Source organism: Mauremys reevesii, linkage group 2 (genome assembly GCF_016161935.1).
Source record: "Mauremys reevesii isolate NIE-2019 linkage group 2, ASM1616193v1, whole genome shotgun sequence".
Classification (NCBI taxonomy): domain Eukaryota; kingdom Metazoa; phylum Chordata; order Testudines; family Geoemydidae; genus Mauremys; species Mauremys reevesii.
The window spans coordinates 156,978,596-156,998,172 of record NC_052624.1 but is presented as its reverse complement, the minus strand read 5'-3'; the positions used below and the strand labels follow the sequence as shown (position 1 = coordinate 156,998,172).

At 48.7% G+C, this 19,577-nt stretch overlaps 2 protein-coding genes across 2 annotated transcripts; one reads left to right on the top strand and one right to left on the bottom strand.

Annotated features, from left to right (window-relative positions):
• Positions 1–112: 112 nt before the first annotated feature.
• Positions 113–6,863, top strand: TTI2 (TELO2 interacting protein 2). Its single transcript, XM_039526765.1, has 7 exons — positions 113–1,512; positions 2,481–2,667; positions 3,475–3,567; positions 4,319–4,506; positions 4,587–4,730; positions 5,799–5,961; positions 6,470–6,863. The coding sequence occupies exons 1-7, from the start codon at positions 836–838 to the stop codon at positions 6,548–6,550; spliced, it is 1,533 nt and encodes a 510-aa protein (XP_039382699.1). The 5' UTR covers positions 113–835; the 3' UTR covers positions 6,551–6,863.
• On the bottom strand, positions 6,575–16,190 carry MAK16 (MAK16 homolog). The gene is made up of 10 exons (XM_039526766.1): positions 15,992–16,190; positions 14,591–14,640; positions 13,849–13,958; positions 12,493–12,557; positions 10,581–10,732; positions 10,157–10,211; positions 9,968–10,042; positions 8,619–8,735; positions 7,555–7,611; positions 6,575–6,939 (listed from the first exon to the last, which is right to left on the bottom strand). The coding sequence occupies exons 1-10, from the start codon at positions 16,004–16,006 to the stop codon at positions 6,730–6,732; spliced, it is 906 nt and encodes a 301-aa protein (XP_039382700.1). The 5' UTR covers positions 16,007–16,190; the 3' UTR covers positions 6,575–6,729.
• Between the last annotated feature and the right edge of the window lie 3,387 nt (positions 16,191–19,577).

The following is a 19,577-nucleotide window of genomic DNA, read 5'->3' as shown; positions in this document are numbered from 1 at the left end:
ACGCATGCTAATTTATGCATATCCAGACCCCGCCTCCCCCTACTCTGGCGAGAGCCGCTCGCTCTCCGCCTTTACGGCAGCGCGGTGCCCACGTGGAAGGGAGTAGGGGGGTTGCGACAGTGCTGGGAAAGGCAGGGAGCGCGGCGTGGTTTCCGGCAGTTGGGGGAAGGGGTTTCCTGGGGAGCGCGGATCCCCCTCTGGGCTGCAGGGATCGGGGAGTCTGGGCGCGTTGCGCCCCTGGCGGGAGCTGGGTCTCCCGCTCACACCCCTGCGGGGCTGCACCAGGGGAGGGGACCCCTTGCCCTGAAGACGGGGGGGGGGCACCTGGGACCCCCACCTTGCTGAAGGGAGATTGCACCTCCCCCTTCTCAGGCGGAGAGTCAGTGCCCTGGGCGGGGGTGGGGTTATAGCACCCCCCCCCACAAAGACGGGGGCCAGGACTGGTGATTATAACCCCCCCCCCGTAGCTTTTCTATACCCAGGGGCAGGGCTGGGCACGAGGGCCCAGAGGGGCATTGGGGGTGGGGGAGTCTCCCACCCCCGCTGTTAAAGACATTTCCTGGGGGATTCCAGGCTGACCTGGGCGAGTGGGGGTGCAGGGTTAGGGTCACTGTAGGAGAGGGAGTGGCGTCAGGGTTTAAGGGTGGGGATTACAGTTGGGGGCAGTGTAAATAGAGCGGGTGGAGCAGGAGGGGCTGTATAGGGAGAGATGACTGGGGTCAGGGTGTCGGGTCTATCGGTGAGGGAGAGAGTGTGGGAGGTGGTTGTGGTCAGGACTTAGGATCAGTGTAGGAAGGGCAGTGGGCCGGGTGGCAGTGTCTCTGCAATCAGCACCATGGAGCTCAGCAGCCTGCTGAAATCCCTGCAGTTGGAGAGCCCACCAGAAAGGGGAGACCCCGAATGCCCAGCTGCCACTGCCCCCCCAGCAGAGCAAGTTCTCTCCCAAATCTTGTTGCTTTTCTCAGCGGAGGGAGTCAGTGGCAGTGCCAAGGCAGGGATGGTCAGAGACCTGCGTGTGCTCTTTGAGGCTGCAGACTGCCAGTGGCTGTTTGGGGGTTGCCACCCCAATGTCACCCCCAAGTTGCTGGGGGACTTGGTGTCTGTGCTGTGCCACTATGCAGCATTGCCAAAGCAGGATTCAGACACCGGGGGCCCACCCAGTAATGATGACTTTTACACCACAGTGGCCGATAGAACAGCAGACGTTGGCTTGGTGTTTCTTAGCCTCCTTGCTAAAGTGGAAGCTACCAAGGGATCCAGGTCCCTGGGTAACGTGGTGGTGAGGCAGGTCCTGCCACATTGCCTAGGACTGATCTACATCTTTGCTGCAACACACCATGCAGAGAAGCCGTGGACCAGCTCGAGGTCTCAGTCAATAGCACAGGAACTGCTGACCTTGCTGGTTCAGGTTGCAGGCTGTAGGTCAGTGGCTGAATTCCTCCAGGGAGGAAGCAAAGATGAAGAAGGGAGGTTTGCTGCTGTGATGGGACTCCTGAAGCCAGAGCTGACTAAGTAAGTAAGATCACTTGCCCGGAGGGGTTTGCTTGGTGAGGCTTGGCACTGGTGGGTCAAAGGACTGGAGATATTGCTGAGCATTGCAGTGAGGTAAGGGGCAGTGCTGGACTGTGGTCAAGTTCTGAATCTATTGGAACACTTGTGATTTCAGGAATAAATAGTTCACTGAACAAGCTTTACTGAGAAGATAGGGCAGGTAGCTGGGATCAGTGTGGGTGCCTGGGTTGGGGAGAATCAATTAGCCAAACATTGGATCCCCCCAAAAAGTTGTATGCACATGGCTGACTGCCCCTCTGGCCTGGTCATTGTTCAGCACATTACTGAAATAAACAATGTGCCTCTTTGGGGCCTGTTCTTGCACTTGTTCTCCTTGAAGTTAATGGCAGCTCTGTAGAAAATCAGGCCCAAGGGATTTCAGAGGTGTGCCCCCAAAACTAAGGCACCCAAAACCAGTGGCTACAGAAACAATGGGTCATGGGTAGTATAAAGATGCTGACTTTGTAATGTGGTAACAGTTAAATAGAGAGAATGGATGAGTATATTACTGTACAATGTTTCTCTAGTCTAAACAAAAGTCATTGTTGCAATGATTGATTATTGTTATGTCTCTGATATTTACACGGCAAGGATTTGTAAACCTGTTAAAACTTCCAAAACTTGTAAATAGCTAAAATAATAATAATAGTAATTTGTGGTTACTTGTGAAAATGTTACTGTTAATGTTTTATTTACTTGGAATCTACTTTCTGCTGCTAGTTGCCCTGTCACGTTTTTGCTGGTTAAAGTGTCAAAGACTTTTTACAGAGCAAGAAACTATTTGATTTAAAGGGGGAAAAAGTTTGCATATAAAAAAAGAACAGAAGTCGGCCCTAATCACGGGCTAGTCCTGGTTTGTGACCTGAATCTTGTGGTGTGATGCTGCAGTGAAACCACTAGGGTCATGTTTGCTTTGTGCATTTTTCCAGAGAAACTTGGAAGTGCAACCCTGCCACAAAGCATGTGTTCTCCTGGACGCTGCGTCAAGTCACCCGGCCATGGCTTAGCCCTCACCTGGAGAGTGTCCTCCCACCATCACTGCTCCTCTCAGATGACTACCAGGAAGAGAATAAAATCCTGGGTGTGTGCTGCCTGCATCATATCATTCTCAATGTGGTAAGGAAAGATCACTGCTGGGAGGAGGGACCATGTTGCCATAGGCGAACATACGAAGGAACTGTGGTCTAATGGTTAGAGCAGAGGACTCTTGAGTCAGGATTCCTGGTTCTGCTGTTAACTCCCAAGCTGACACTGGACATGGCACACCACTTCTTAGCTTCATTTTTCTACAGTGTTCAGACTGCAGTAATAGTGGCAGCTGGAAAATATCCATGTCCATCTGTGTGTGACTCATAAAAAGGTGGATGCCAATCGGGGCTATTTATAAAATGCTGGGCAAATCTTGAAGTATTTCCACATATGTTCCCAATTACTTTAAAGTTAGTTTTGTGGGGGTTTTCTGGCAGTGCTGCTGTGTCGTTTAAGCAGGAGCAGGAACTCAGTTTAATAATAATAACACTTTTGCTTTTCTCTAGACCTTTCACCTAGTATCTCTTTATAGACACAAATACATTTACCATCTCCCCCTCATGCAAGGTTGGTGAATATTCACCCATCTGTAAAAGATGGTAAAAAAGAGGTACAGACTTATGGCCACATGGTGAGTAATGGAAATAGAACTCGTGTCCTGTTTCCCAATTCCCCCTAAGCATTAAACAAAAAGCACTCCTTGCTTGCTGTTTGTCATTTGGAGGAGTATTTTAATAGCCCTGGTTTGTGAAGCACAGATGTGCTGTTACATTCTCCCTGTACTGTGAAGTGTAGCAGAGCTGTTCTAACAGAGCTGAGGTGATCAGCTTTGTACAGAACTGCTGAATCTTCCATCACATTGAATTACACACAGATGTTTCTATGTTGTTGCAGCCAGCTGCTGACTTGAACCAGTTTAACAGGGCACAGGTTGTCTACCATGCACTGTACCATCACCTCTACGTACGGGAGGCACAGCTCATTCAGGTAAGCCACTGTGGTTTACTCTAAACCTTGATTAATCCTACTGGGATTTTAATTAATATAATGGACAGCTCAGAGGATTGGGATATAGAACCTCCATTTTCTAGGTCACCATTTCTAATCTAGCCTTAGGTTATTACTATCTGACCATTGATTAGTTGCCCCCATATGAAATGAATTTGGATCTCAGTTAGGTCTTAATGGACAGGGAAAAGGACCCCACCTCCTGGCCCCCCCTATTTGCAGTCTATGTAGAGAGGCCAAAGATGTGAAAGAATGACATACATTCCCATGCCTTAAGAGAGTGGTTCTTAACTAAGGGTATGTATACCTGTGGGGGTACACAGAGGTTTTCTAGGGGGTACATCAGCTCATCTAGATATCTGCCTAGTTTTACAAGCTACATAAAGAGCACTGAGTCAGTGCAAACTAAAATTTCATACTTGTTTATAGTGCTCTATATACACTATGCACTGACATGTAAGTACAGTATTTATATTCCAATCAATTTTATTTTATAATTATATGCTAAAAATGAGAAAGCAATTTTTCAGTAAACAGTGTGGCTGTGACACTTTTGTATTTTTGTCTGATTTTGAAAGCAAGTAGTTTTTAAGGGAAGTGAAAGTTGGGGGTACGCAAGACAAATCAGATTCCTGAAAGGGGCACAGTAGGCTGGAAAGGTTGAGAGCACTGCCCTCAGACTACCAAAGAAGCTGTATAGTGACTCCTTTCCTGCTTCTCATTGCATCAGGTGGTGCTGCTCTGCTTGCTGGACCTGCTGCTGGTTCTGGAGAAATCCCCACAGCGGCTGTCCCAGGAACCCAGAGCAGCAACTCCCTGTCATGAGGTCCTGCAGCTAGTTCTGACTCACATGGAAGCAGAACACCGGCTCCCACTCCGGAGAGTGTATGCCAGGAACCTCCCTGCCTTTGTGAAGAGGTAAGAACTGTGCACTAGCCCTTCGGTGATTATTTATTGGCCACGGTAACTTCCCTCCATGACTCTTCTTGTCTTGGCAGACTTGGCATCCTGGTAGTACAGCACCTGAAGAGGCTGGAGCGGGTGATTGTGGGATACTTGGAAGTCTGTGATGGTCCAGATGAAGCAGCCAGATTGGGAATATTAGAGACACTGAAGTGTACCATACAGCATGCCTGGCCAAGGTACCTTTAGGAGAAATGGCTACAATAGGAAGCAAAACCTGAATGCTCTCACCCTTACTGAGCTACACTTGTCTGGGGATTTGAGGAAGACACCTTGGACTGAGTGAGAAATGGATCTCTAGTCTTGAGTTCTGTGTCAACAGGACTCAGTCCTATCACAGCACTGAAATCCCCTCTACAGTGATGTTAGTTGAGAAACAGTCCCACAGCTAGACCAATCCTCATTTTGGCAACTGTGGAAGAATTACCACACACAGGCACGAAAGCTGTTTTTCCTGCATGTAGATCTTAGGATGAATTAAGCTGCACTTTATAGTGACATTCGTCCTATATATGCAATCTTTAATACTCAGTTTCCTTTGCATTCAGGGCATATGGATGCCCCCTGGTGGTTACATTAAAACACGTGGTAGTCATTCAGCCTCTTGGCCACAGTATTTGCCTGCATTTTAGGAGAGTTCAAATCACAAGGGTGGCTCCAGCCAGCAGGTTACTGTGCAATGAGCCAGGCTGTGAATTGACAGCCCACCAGCTTGTTGTGTGGTAACATCCCATGTGGACACTGCTGCAGCACCATCCGAGTCCCAGAGTGCAGCTTGGCCCACTTGAGAAAGCCAGGCCGTACTCCAGGGCTTTCACTGCGCTGTAGCGATGTCACCACACAGCAGGCTCCCACACTATAGATTCAGACCCTGGCTTGAATAAGTGACTAATTAGGGGAGACGTAATAGAAGTGGGAGGGGGAACACACTGTATAAGCCCTGTGCTGTCAGGCAATATTTCCTAGCCTTTGGGCTTGAAGGCAAATGCTAAACTACTCTCGCTGCTTTAAAAATGAGCCTCTTGCCCCTGCCTCTGAAGTGTTTTCTAACCTAGCATGTAGTTTAGGCTGCTGTCCTGATCACGACTGAGCCCAGTGGCAGTCTAGAGCAGTGCATAGTTGAATGGCGGACAGCACTCTCTAGTAAGTGGTTCCTGCAGCGGTTAGGACATGCTTTCCCCTATTCTCCACCATCCTAGAGACAAGCTCAGGAAGAGGTTCTTCAAAGTGTCTGTTTTCCATCACAGAATGACATGCAGGCTCGCTGTGCTCCTTAAGGCCCTGCTGAAGATGATTTGGGGTGTATCTACTGATGGAGGCCTGACACCACAGCCAGTGAAAACAGCCCTGCTGCATGGGGCCACAGAGTGCCTGATCCTGCTGGATCACTGCTCTCAGGGGCAAGTGAAGGTGAGCCAGGGACTCCAAATCCCATTCTGTAAATCTGTTTCTTTAAAGGGGAAAACAAAAGTACTGGTGACGTTTTAGGACAGAATATCACGTAGAGGGGCTCTGGGCATGTGGGGCTTTTTTTGTCTTTCCCTTAGCAAAGTCCTGGAGTCCACAGCAGCATCTGTAGTTAAGGGAGACAGCTAAACACACCACCCTTATGGAATTGTAAGGCTCTCTGGGCTAGCATGTAGCCATAAAGGCATATAGACAGATACAGTCAGGTGTCCTCTTCTCTAGGTGATGCAGAAGGTGGCTCAGGAGGTAACTCAGATACATACACAGGGAAATTGTGGAGATATAAAAATGACCCATTGAAGTACAGGGATGCTACCACCCCATAGTGCCTCAGTGTTTGCAGTTCCCTTCACCAGTTGCTACAATGTAATAAAGGTGGGTAACAGGAGAGTAGTAACATCTGAGGTCAAACAGCACTGCAACTGAGGTGTTTGTGCTTTTCCCCTTGCAGATCCTGCTTGAACGAATCTACCACAGCTGTGACGACTGTAGCCTTCGGTCCTGCATCCGACAGGTGCAAGAGAACACCTGAGACACAGCTACTAGTAGCCTGAACCTGCTTTTGTTTTTTTATTACATTAAAATATTTAAATTTGTGATTCTGCACCTGTCAAAATGCCCCCTGCTAAAGTCACACTGTCAGGTACTCCTCCAGCTATACAGTCCCACTGTCCACCACACAGCTCAAGTTTATACCCTCCTTCGAAGGAGTCAGGTTGCTTTCTGTTTGGATGTAGGTTCTGTTTCCTGTTCATACTCTATTTCAATGTAGGCTCGTTTTATCCTCCCTGGTCCTTTCACAGGAGTTTTGCCCTTGGATTTGGAGTGACAGGTTCTCTCTGCCATCTCTTTCTCCTCTTCCTCGCTGGAGGATTTGTCGTCCTGCTCCTCCTCACTGCTTGTTGCCAGCTTATCCATGTCCTGGACAGGAGGGAAGGCAGGAGGGTTAATACAGATACTGACTTGAAAGTGCTGTATTTTAACAAAGCCTCCGCTCCTCTGCAAATGCATTACTCCTATCATGTAGATCCGGGCTCCCTGTTGTCTATTCCATGCTGCCTTTGAAGGGAATAGAACAGATACGCTGCAGTCTGATATATCAACATGTGAATCCAATTGCTCAGGCACTAATCCATGAACACAGCTCTGACCACAGCCAGAAGGGAGGATGTTTGGGATTAAAAGGAGTTAAACTGAGCAGTTGTAGGAGGACTGAAAATGGCAGGATGATCAGGGCTGCATTCCATTGATTTAATATTCTGGCATTTTATGCCAGTCACATTATACGGCACTTCAGGACTGAGGCTCAGAGCCAAATACAGCTATGAACAAGTACAGAGCCAGTGACTAATAATTCTGTCCTCGTAATATTAGCAAGCTCATGCTCTAAGTTTAGCTATAACCCGTCAGCCGGTTTAGTGTAATCATTGAGCAAGATCAGGGCCAGAACTCTTGGTGTCTGTATCACTGCACACGCATTATACCCCTTGCCATTTGATGCGTAGCTGGAGCAGGCTATCTGGGTGTTTCACATACCTCAAAGTCACTGAGGTCGCTCTCATCTACTTCTACAAACTCCCGCTTGTCAGCATCCTGTAAGAAATCAGGTCAGAAGTTGAGCATCTAGATTGGATACACCGCACGAGGACTGGAGGGTGGGGGAGTGTCACTGTCAGAGGGGTGTGCGCAACCCACTCAGATACTGAGAGTCAGGGTCCTGGACGGACCATCCTTTACAGAGCAGGATTTACAGGGGGAGCCTGTAGCCCTGCCCCCTAGTTGCTAAGTAGAAGATTCAAAACTATAAATGATGAACTAATAGCAACATACTCTCCCCACCACAACATTCACAAGAAGAAAGTGATGCATTTGCCTGGTGTCTCTGCTGAGCAGGGAACACTAACTGCAGTAGCGGCATAGAGCAGGCTGCCTTCTGCAAGCTACAGTGGTATCTCTACACTCGACTGTTTTCTGGACTAAATCCCCCAATTATTGGCACTGATTCTCAAGTAAGGGATTTTAGCACTCGTAGCAGGTTACAGACAATGGAGTTATCTGCAAAGGGCTTTGGGGTTGGAGGAAGTGACTAGGAACAAAGCTACAAGCCAGACTCCTATTGTACTTGGCAAACAATAGGAGAGAGGAGACTGGAGACATGAATGAATAATATGCAGTTGTTTACATACACACCCCTCTTCTGCAAAATTCATACAACCCCATGTGCATATATATAATAGGTCCAGCACTACTGCAGTTATGGTTTAACTTAAGTTGATCAATACTTGGTCCTGCTAGTGAAGGCAGGGGGCTGGACTCGATGACCTTTTGAGGTCCCTTCCAGTTCTATGAGATAGGTATATCTCCATATCTATTTTATGAGGGAGGGATAGCTCAGTGGTTTGAGCATTGGCCTGCTAAACCCAGGGTTGTGAGTTCAATCCTTGAGGGGGCCATTTAGGGATCTAGGGCAAAAATCTATCTGGGGATTGTTCCTGCTTTGAGCAGGGGGTTGGACTAGATGACCTCCTGAGGTCCCTTCCAACCCTGATATTCTACAATCTTTCCAACTGTCCCACTCTGATGAATTTTAAAACCATTACTTCGTCTTCCTCCTCTTCATCCTTCTCCTCCGTGTCAGACTCTGCTTCGCTCTCTGCATCCTGCTGTTCCAGAGCCTTGTCAAAGGCGTGTATGGGGAAGTTATAGATATCTCCATACTGAAAGGAAAACAAGCACCTGCTTTAAATCATACCAGGAAGATAGATCAGCTAGGAACTGACTCCTCTTGGCTATGGTTCACACCATGCTGGGGGCTAAGAACACGGGTTATACCAAACTTGACTAACAGGCCACAGAATCCATTCATCCCACATTTTATACTGGCCCTTAAGGAATCTGCCCTGACTAGCAGTGTGCACCAGGAAGGGAGGGATACAACTTACTTTCTTGACCTCTGCATTGGTCACCTAAAGCCCTGAAGCATGAGAGTCAGCTCCTCCATAGTCACCCCCTTATTTTAGCCTGCACAGATCTGTTGATCGTCAAGTCATTGAAAGGACTTCAGTGATACAGTGCAGCCAAACGTGCTCCCTCCAGAAGTGAAGTGCAACAGGTGCCAAGTGAGCCAGCTATGTGAAATCCAGAGCCTATGCACAACATGCCCTGTTTCTGGTTTGGCAGGTGGGGGTAAATCTCAGCGCATAGGTAGGGTTTGCTGGATTTGCTACGTGAAGCTACCGAGCTGCCTCACCACTTGGGCGCACAGAAAGCGGATTGTTAGGACTGGTGGAAAAGACTGAACTTTTGAATATTTCAAGATGATAAAAAAAGAACAAATTTCAGTGATTCCCCCTTCCCCCGTGTGTCTTTTTTTTTTTTTTTTTTTAAATCAGCTCTCCTCATCAGCCCTTGCTAAAGGCTACACTGCTACCCTGGCCAAGAGAGCCCTACACTCTGCTGACACTGCTGCAGGTGGCCAGAGGCCTTGCCCAGATGGAGATGCTGAGGAAGTAAAGGGTTTGACTCTAGCAGGCGAATGAGGCTGCTCAGGTTATTCACTGGTTTATTATGCATTTTATGCCAATCACATTATACGGCACTTCAGAACTGAGGCTCAGAACCAAATACAGCTATGAACAAGTACAGAGCCAGTGACCAATAATTCTGTCCTTTTAATATTAGAGAGCTCATCTTCCTAACAGCATTCCCCAAAGTCAGAAGAGTGGCTGTGTAAGAACAACCCCCTCTTACCCTCCCCCATCTCAGCAGAGATGATGATCACAAGCAAGTGTGAACTCCTGTTAGCAAACATGGTGCCAACCCAGCAATGGGAGAGCAGGCTGGATTCTATTTTGCCTCATGCGTCACTGTTCGAATGAGTGTGGTAAACACCCACTATCTTAGCGGAGAGACACACTTTGTACTAGGAGATGTTAGTGGTAACCCTTACCGTTTCCTGCTTTAGTCTCTCCAGTAACTCCTTCTCAATGGCATTGTCCAGCTGAGCAGCAATCAGGGCTTTTTCCTAGTACCAGGGGAAAGAGGAGTTGGCATCAATTCATTTCCAAGATGCAAAAAAAAAAAAAAAAAAAAAAAACCCAAGAGCAGTGGAATCAGGACTGCACCAGAGTCACGTTACCTCTCTCCTTTTCTCTCGCCTTTCAACCTTTTTGCTTAAAGGAACAATCTTCCTCCTGTGATAGGGGAAGAGAGAAGGGCAGTTAGTGATGATTTCAGTCTACCGGCCACTGATGCCTATCAAGTGAGTAAATGTTTATTCGAGTCCCTCCCCAGCCTCCGATACAGGATGCTCCCTGCTGCTCCCCACCTGGCACAAACTGGCCTCTCAAAGGAAACTTAGGCTAAGCTTGTAAAAGTGCAGTTTTAATCAGTTTAAGTGCGTCTACATTAGGGTTGTAACTAAATAAATTTCAAACTGATAGTTAGATGGGCACAAGGATTTATTTATTTATTTTAAACTACAGACCAGCCCTGAGAGAGACAGGCAGGCTGATGGTATGGAGCAGAAGGAAGAAAGAAAGAAGTGAACCGCCATCACTTACTGTCGCTTGAGCGTCAGCTTCCGAATGCGGATCAGATATTGTGTAATCTTGGTGAAGCGCTGCTTGCATTTGTGACGGATGAAGCGTGGCCAGTAGATGAGGTTCTCATCTATCTCCTCCAAAGCTTTCTCATAGTTCTTGCTCAGTCGGACCTGACGGCGAGAGGGAGGGTAAAAAGCTTTGGAGCAGAAGCAATTCTGGGACATCCTCACAAAAGGGAGTGGAGTTTAAGGTGGTTGTGGTGCTACACCAATTCCGCCCCTGGTTTTTTTTGTTTTTTGTTTTTTTCTAAAACCCGGCTGTCAAGAGGAAGGATGTTCTTGCAGTAAAGACACTGGACTGGGACTCAGAAGATCTGGCTTCTAATCCCGGCTCTGCTACAGACTCCCTGTGTGACCTTGGGAAGTCATTTAATCTCTCTGGCCCTTATATCCTCTTCTATAAAATGGGAAAATTCCCTTCCTACCCTTTTGTCTGCCTTGCCTATTTAGACTGTAAGCTCTTTGGGGCAAGAACAGTCTCTGAGGGCTGGTCTACACTAAGGGGAAAAATCGATATAAGATACGCAACTTCAGCTACGTGAATAACGTAGCTGAAGTCGAAGTATCTTATATCGATAACTTACCCGTCCTCACGGCGCGGGATCGATGTCCGGGGCTCTCCATATCGACGCCGCCACCGCCGTTCGGGGCGGTGGAGTTCCGGAATCGATAGAAGCGCGTTCGGGGATCGATATATCGCGTCTAGATGAGACGCGATATATCGATCCCTGAAAAATCGATCGCTACCCGCCGATACGGCGGGTAGTGTAGACGTAGCCTTATTATGGGTGTGTTCTAACACAAAAGGAATTCAGTCTGTAGCCCATCTATCCAATCCTTGGTCTCTCGGCTGATGCTACATACAAAGGAGCCAGCTGTGGTGATGGCTTTTGTGATGTGGACACTTGTGAATGGAATTATGTCCCAGCATAGGCCAATGAACAGCTGTCAGTCAGATGAGAACTGAGGATAAGACCAACTCAGATCAGATTTGAAAAAAAGAGGTTCAAGTCTACGTATTAATAATCCCCAGAGCCAACCAGACCAGACACATTCAAAGAAAAAAAATCCCTTGGCCATTACTTCAAAAGAACACTTAAAATGTTCCTGGTTTCGGATTCTATTGATCATAGGTTAGATTACAAATGAAAGCCTAGCAATTTGGTCAGTGATTCATCCATTCTGTGTTCTACCTACTATCTTATACAGCCTCCATCTCCATGGTATCTTCACATCTCCCCAAATCCTATCCCAATTATACAGCTGAGGCACCGAGAGATTCACAGACTGTCTGTGGCAGAACTGAGAATTGAACTCAAATCTCCCAAGACCCAGTCTTGAGCTCTAACACAGCATGCCCTGGCTTTCTAAAGAAAGAGTCGGTATAAAATGACAGAGCTAATAGTCTGTGAAAAGCAGGGACTACGCTGCCATTGGATATTTTCTTGGCGTAAGATATTTCATTAGGAGGTTAAGTACCATAAACTGCAGTGACACAAGGGTTCTGCAGGTCCAGTATACAAATAATATACTGCATTCATGCTCAGCAGTAGAGGATATGTTCTCTCCAGAACAGCTGGTGCTTTTATTTTCATACATATGTTGAAGAAAAATTAAAATACTGTGGACTAGAACAATGCCAAGGTGGAAGTGTCTGTATCCCATTGCCAGTCCTGAGCTGTTTCCCCACGTCAGAACCTGCTCCTTATACCGCCCACACCTAGGGACAAAAACATCAGGGTTGATTTAGGTGGGTTTAAACAGGAACGCTTTGGATAGGTGGTAAATAGTGGAACTTTTTTTAAAAAACAACAGTGTCATCTGTCAGATTGCTGGATTAAGTTTCAGGCTTGGTATGGGATTTAACTCACCCGCTCCCAGAGTCGACTGGGGAAAGCCGCCCGCTCTATTGTCTTCATGTACAGATAACACTGACCTAAGGGAAAGAGGAATAACATGAACTCACCCAAACCACCACTAGGCACCCAGGAGACAGGCTTAGCTCATCCCAGTCACTGCAAAAAACTCCAGCACTGGGACACTTGCTCAGATCTCCAATCTGTTGTACTAAGTCTCAGCGAAGGCTACCACTGACAGACACAGAGCATCCTTCCCCACAAAGAGCATCACAGACAGCCCTACGGAGATGCAGCCACCTTCGATGTGGAGAGCAGCAGCTATCTGCTGCACAACAGCTGTACAGGTGAGGGGGAGCAGGAGGCCACAGACCTCAAGGCTGACTAACTCTTAGAGGAAAGTCCCCAGGGAGCTTTCACATCCACATAAGGCAGAGGTCTCATACAACTGAACTGCACAGTGGGGCAATGGACTGAGCCCACCCTGTGGCTCCAGAGGGTATGTCTACATTGCAGTGTAAACCCAGGGTCGAACTCAGGCTCAAACCTAACCCTCCTTCTGTCTACACACAAACCACGCTAACTTAGGGTTTCCTGAGGGTGGCGGGTCTGAGCCTGAGTCAAGCTGACACGCAGGGTTCAAGCCCTAATGCGTTGCAGTCTGGATGCAGCCTCACTGGACTTGTGCTCTGGGAGTATCCCACAATCCAATGGGCTGACTTTCTTTGTCCTCTGCACAGTCCAGTTTGGTGGACAGTCAAGTTTTCCCACCCTGCACCACAAACAAAGGGCTGGAGTGGCCACATTTTGGGAGGGCACAAGGAAGCCTGGGATATGGGCAGTTGGACTTGAGCCTGCATAATACAGTGTAGAAAAAGGAACCCCAGGTTGGGACTCAGGTTTCAACAATTTGTAACCTGGGATTACAAATGAGGGTAGATGCTTAACTCCTCAGACCCAGGGCCTGCTAACTTGAGTTCTACTAACCCAGGGCTTACACTGCAGTGTAGACATACCCAGAGAGTCTAGGGGCTTCAAACTTGAGGCTTAGAACCCTGAGCCATTCCCTCTGGCTTACAGTTGGCTTACCGGGGAGGTGAAAAGAAAAGAACACAAAGAAAATTCCTGAAAGCACAAAGCTGAGCAATTCAACCCACTGGAGAGAGAGAGATACACACACACCACCCTTAATGCATGGCAGATGTCTGGCTGGACAGTTTACCAATGTGCATTTGGGACACAAAGAAGCCTGAAAGGGACCATGTCAGCTGGAGGAAAGAGCAATAGCTGCCAATGATTCCAGTGAGAGAGAGAAGGGGAAGGGCCGTGCAAGGTTGCGAGGCCCTTGTTGGGGCACTGCAGAAGTCTCACCTTTCTCCTCTTTGATAGTCGCATACTGGCTGTTTGCCAGGGGACAGGATGATCGGTTGCACAGACCGGTCAGGTTATACTCATTGCGGCAAAAGTTGTGTGTCTTTGTCCTGGAAATAAGAGACTTTAGATGAGTTGCTAACAGTAACACTGAGGATTCCATCCGAGAATCTCACACTGTACAAGTACTCATGCATTAAGCTTCACAACTGCTGTCAAGTAGAAGATCATCATCACCATTTTGTAGATGGACCTGAGTCACGGAGACACTCAGGATATGTCTACATTGCAGTAAAACACCCTGTCAGCTGATCTGGGCTCACAGGGCTATACATTTGCTCTGTAGATGTTTGGGGTCAGGCGGGGGCCCAAGCTTTGGAACCCCACAAGCGGGGAGGGTCCCAGAGTCCAGGCTCCAGCAACCCAAACAACTACACAGCAATTTTTAGCCCTGCAGCCTGTTAGCTGATCTGAACCAGCCATGGCCATGCGGTAGGTCTTTTATTCCAGTGTAGATATACCCTGAGTTTCCTAACCTTTTAATTCCAAACTGTTGGTTCCACCCCAGCCGTTGGAATGTGCAGAATTCCTGAAGCAGTCAAATTAGAGTGCTAAGGGACACCCTCTTTGAAACATTTAGCACATGACCCCGGCAGCCAGGAAGTCATCCTCCCAGTAGTAACTTGGGTCCCAAATCAGAATCTGAAGAGCAAGATGCAGAGCTGGATCCTGAAATACTCACTTTATTTTGTATGAGCAGAACTGTTTGTTTCCAAGACTGTCCCAGACAACCTGAATAAACAAGAGGTCAGTTAGTATATTTCATAGTGTAGCACCTGCATTTCTAGCAGAGCCAGTCATCCAGGGCTCTCTCAGCACTTTACAAACATTCATTAACAACAGAGGGAAGATCTGGATTATTATTTCCATTTTGCAGATGGTAACATTGAGACACAGAGCAGTAAACTGTCTGGGTCAGTCAGACAAGTCAGCAGAAGATACTGGAATAGAAGCCAGGAGCCGAGACTCACATGGCTCTACTACAGCACATTGCAGGCAAGGAAACCAAGCTTGGAGTCTGGTGCTTTGCGCAGTGTATGTATCCATACTTTCTCTTTGTTTTGTTTTTTTGTTTGTTTTGGGGGGTGGGTTCACCAGCAAGGAAGGATGCACTGTTGCTGACACAACAAAGTTACAAGTTTTCATAATGTAAAACTACAAAAACCCAAACAAAATATTAAAACCCACTAAAATGGATGCATGGTTCTCTAAACCAGCATATGAACTTCCTGTAATCTACTACCCAATCCCATGTGGGTCTCTCACGTTTTCATTTTAACCCAAAGCTCTTTAGAATAGAGACCATGTCTCCTATGCAGTCTGTAAAGCCTTGAGGCATTCCAAGCTCTATGGTTATAATTATAATAGGGTTGGGTACAGTGATAATCACATGCAGTATTTAAACAAACACACACACCAGCAATGTAACTGGCTGCATTATATGCCAAAGCAGCAGCCAGCTGCTAGCACATGAGCATCACAGATGAAGCCACAGCTGCTTGGGCAAACCTGCAAACCAAAGCACAGGCACTTGTTGGGCTCCTGTTCTGACCATGTTCTTTAACTCCCAAGACAGTCCTGGGGGTGACCCTATGGTTACCTGCCATGCAGGAAATCCAGTTTCCAAGCCTCAGAAGGGAGACTCTACTACTAGGGATCCTGTACATTCATTCAGGAGACCTCGTTGCACATCACCACACCTTTCTCCCACCCCCAGAGGCAAGGAAGCAGGGGGTGGGAGTAAAGAGGCACCCAGGTGCTGCCCCACTCCATGTGCTGAGCTGCCACATGGGAGATCTGGGTCTGCTTTCCCCGTCTAGGGCAAACAGCCCCATGTACCGCCGGGGAGGGTGGCACATTCCCCTGCTCCAGCATGGCCAGCGCCCCATGGGAGCCGGTGGGTCCGTAGGTTACACAGAAGGAGGCCCGATGCTCTGCACCCTTCTGATTTCCACGTGGGCAAGGGGAAGGGAAGCGCGGCCGGACGCAACCGAACCAACCCTGCCTTAGGGGCGCTGATTGGCTAGGACGCAGCTGCCTGGAGCCGGCGGACGCAGCCGAACCAACCCCACCACGGACTCACATCGTCCGAATGCATCTCGCCTCCGCCGGGCTTCACAGAGAACTCCACGCCGGGCTGGGGCTGGTCGGCTTCAGGGAGTCGCCATGACAGTGGGAGGGCACAGGGCAGAGCCAGTGCCGGGCTCTCGCGAGATCGGGGGAGGAGGAGAGTGGGGAGTAGGATTTGACGGGGAGGTAATGGGGAGAAGGGGATGATGGGAGGGAAGGGGGAATGGGATTTTGGGGGGAGGTAATGGAGAGAGGGGGCTGATAGGAGGGAAGGGGGAATGGGAGCTGGAGGGGGCAAGGGAGGGAGGAGTTGGGGTGCTGCGGAGAGGAGGGGGAGTGATGCAGAAAGGGGGGAATCGGGGTGACGGGGATGGGCTATGTGTGGACACCCCAATATCTACGACTTCCAAGACCACCACCTTTCCTCTGCTCCTGCCTAAGAGCTTTGGGCGGGTGAAAAACACCAGGGATCGCTCTGGGTAATAAGACAAAAGAGTATCCTGAATAGCAAAACGTGTGGTGTAGTACTCACCTACCGCCAGCAGATGGCAGCAAGAAACCTCTAACAGCCGTTCATTGACCCCAGCTGCGTAACTAGGGCTTTTGGCTTTCCGGGTTTATTAATTTCGCTTGGGGGGGAGGGGGGATATTTTTAGCAGTGCATGAATTCTGTGTCCAAAGTGGAGTTTTGGGGACTCTTTCTTTGATACTGTAATGAGAAGGGTGGGGGTTTTTTTCAGATATTTCCCAAAAGTCTTCTCTAAATGGGATCACTTTCATTTCTGTTTTGCCTATAAAACTTCTTTACATGTTAGTTTAAGCTTTGTACCCTGGTGGCCGAGTCCCTGGTTTAGCGTGTTTGTTCCCTGGTGCACTTTAACCCAGTACTGTTTCCAGAAGCGCTGTGTTAAAGCACACTAGAGAACCTTTAGTGCACACCAGCAGGGTCTGCACGGACCGGTTAATACACAGCATGTTAGTGTGCTTTAGAAATCACACTCCCATAGTCCACATGGCTGCTGTAGGTCGACCAGCCCTTAGGGCTTTTCTACACAAACATTAAGTTTGTGGCAAGCTGGGATGTGAATCTACCCCACACTAGCCTGCCACAGTGTGTCTGTCTGCACCCTGCTGATGGACACGCTTTGATCTTGTCCTCTTTGAAACCATCTCTCAGGTGCCTGCCTTTATGTCTGTCTCTGAATCCCTCATACACCAGTGATTTAAAACCGGGACCCTCTAAAGTTCCAGGCTGGCAGGAACAGTTCACTGCTGAGTTCAATCTAGGCATGTAATAGAGGCACAGATGTGACACTGATTCGTGACGATGCCTTCTTTTCCTTCTCACGGAGGCCAGAGGCTGTCACACTCTTTAAGAACTACAGTTCTGACATCGGGGGAAGATGTACCTACACCTCTGAGCTAGCCTCCCAGAGGAGCCATCTTCCAGTAGGCTCCTCCTCCAGGTCCAGCTACCTCTCTGTCATTGTTCTCTTGCTCCAACAGAGCCCATGCCCCTCTCTGCTGGCTAATAATAATAATAACCCACCTTATCAGATGAAAGCAGCCACTCTGTGCCTGCTGCAGGGAGCTCAATGAAAAGCAGGAGGAAATCTGGTCTTTCGGTCTTATGTCTATAGGTTGTGGGCCGGATTAAAGCCAAGGTCTCAGCTGATTGTATTCAGTGGCTCTGGATGATTCATGGAGTCAATTAGAGAAGGCCAAATAAAGGGATTGTAACGTCTTATCAGCTAGGAGCTTGTTATTTAAACTGGCTGCTGTAATGCACTGAAATGAATGTTAAATGCACAATGGAACATTTAGCATGAATGTTAAATGGCAAAGTTTCTATGAGACCATGAAATCATCCCCCTAAGGGTACGTCTACACTACAAGACTATTTCGAATTAACTTAATTCGAATTTGTGGAATCGACCTTATGAAGTCGAATTTGTGTATCCACACTAAGGACACTAATTCGACTTTGTGAGTCCACACTAACGGGGCCAGCGTCGACTTTGGAAGCGTTGCACTGTGGGAAGCTATCCCACAGTTCCCGCAGTCCCCGCTGCCCATTGGAATGCTGGGTAGAGCCCCCAATGCCTGCTGGGGAAAAAAATGTGTCGAGGGTGGTTTTGGGTAACTGTCGTCATTGAACCGTCAATCACGCCCTCCCTCCCTGAAAGCGCCGGCGGGAAATCTGTTCGCGCCCTTCTCTGGTCGGTTACAGCGCAGACGCCACAGCACTGCGAGCATGGAGCCCGCTGTGATCATCGCTGCACTTATGGCCGTTGTCAACTCCTCGCACCTTATCGTCCACCTCTTCCACAGTCAGCTGCTGAGAAATCGGGCGAGGAGGCTCCGGCAGCGCGGTGAGGAGAGTGGAGCAGACCTCTCACAAAGCAGGGTACGCCGCGCAGTGGAGATCATGGTGGCAATGGGTCAAGTTCATGGTGTGGAACGGCGATTCTGGGCCCGGGAAATAAGCACGGACTGGTGGGACCGCATAGTGCTGCAGGTCTGGGATGAATCACAGTGGCTGCGAAACTTCAGGATGCGTAAGGGCACTTTCCTTGAACTCTGTGACTTGCTGGCCCCTGCCCTGAAGCGCCAGGACACCCGGATGCGAGCAGCCCTGACTGTGCAGAAGCGAGTGGCCATAGCCCTCTGGAAACTTGCAACGCCAGACAGCTACCGGTCAGTAGCGAACCACTTTGGCGTCGGCAAATCTACTGTAGGGCTTGCTGTGATTCAAGTAGCCCACGCAATCGTTGAGCAACTGCTCTCAAAGGTAGTGACTCTAGGAAACGTCGAGGTCGTCAGAGATGGCTTCGCCGCGATGGGATTCCCAAACTGCGGTGGGGCTATAGATGGGACTCACATCCCTATCCTGGGACTAGCCCACCAGGCCAGCCACTACATTAACCGAAAGGGCTACTTTTCTATGGTGCTGCAAGCACTGGTGGACCATAGGGGACGTTTTACCAACATCTACGTCGGGTGGCCGGGCAAGGTTCATGATGCGCGTGTGTTCAGGAACTCTGGTCTGTTTAGACGCCTCCAGGCAGGTAGTTTCTTCCTGGACCACAAAATAAGTGTTGGGGATGTGCAGATGCCTACAGTGATCCTCGGGGACCCAGCCTACCCGCTAATGCCCTGGCTCATGAAGCCCTATACAGGCGCCTTGGACAGTGAGAAGGAACTCTTCAACTACCGGCTGAGCAAGTGCAGAATGGTGGTGGAGTGTGCTTTCGGATGTCTCAAGGGGAGATGGCGGAGCTTACTCACTCGCTCGGACCTCAGCGAAAAAAATATCCCCGTTGTTATTGCAGCTTGCTGTGTGCTCCACAATCTCTGTGAGAGCAAGGGGGAAACCTTTATGGCGGGATGGGAGGTTGAGGCAAATCGCCTGGCTTCTGATTACACTCAGCCAGACAGCCATGCCGATAGAAGATCCCAGCGGGAAGCGCTGTGCATCCGGGAGGCTTTGAAAGCTAGGTTCCTCGGAGAGCAGGGTAACCTATGACTGTCCACTTGACTTACAGAGAAGCTGAACCTGAGCCTGTTTCAGTGACTGTTGACTTCGATCTGCGGTTACA

Excerpts from the sequence above, each read along its gene's own strand:
- TTI2 (XM_039526765.1), top strand. The coding sequence starts at position 836 with ATGGAGCTCAGCAGCCTGCTGAAATCCCTGCAGTTGGAGAGCCCACCA. Across the intron at positions 2,668-3,474 it reads ATCATATCATTCTCAATGTG|CCAGCTGCTGACTTGAACCA; the intron begins GTAAGGAAAGAT and ends ATGTTGTTGCAG. Across the intron at positions 3,568-4,318 it reads GGGAGGCACAGCTCATTCAG|GTGGTGCTGCTCTGCTTGCT; the intron begins GTAAGCCACTGT and ends TCATTGCATCAG.
- MAK16 (XM_039526766.1), bottom strand. Across the intron at positions 12,558-13,848 it reads GACTATCAAAGAGGAGAAAG|GTCAGTGTTATCTGTACATG; the intron begins GTGAGACTTCTG and ends TCTTTCCCTTAG. Across the intron at positions 6,940-7,554 it reads GCGACCTCAGTGACTTTGAG|GACATGGATAAGCTGGCAAC; the intron begins GTATGTGAAACA and ends CCTCCTGTCCAG.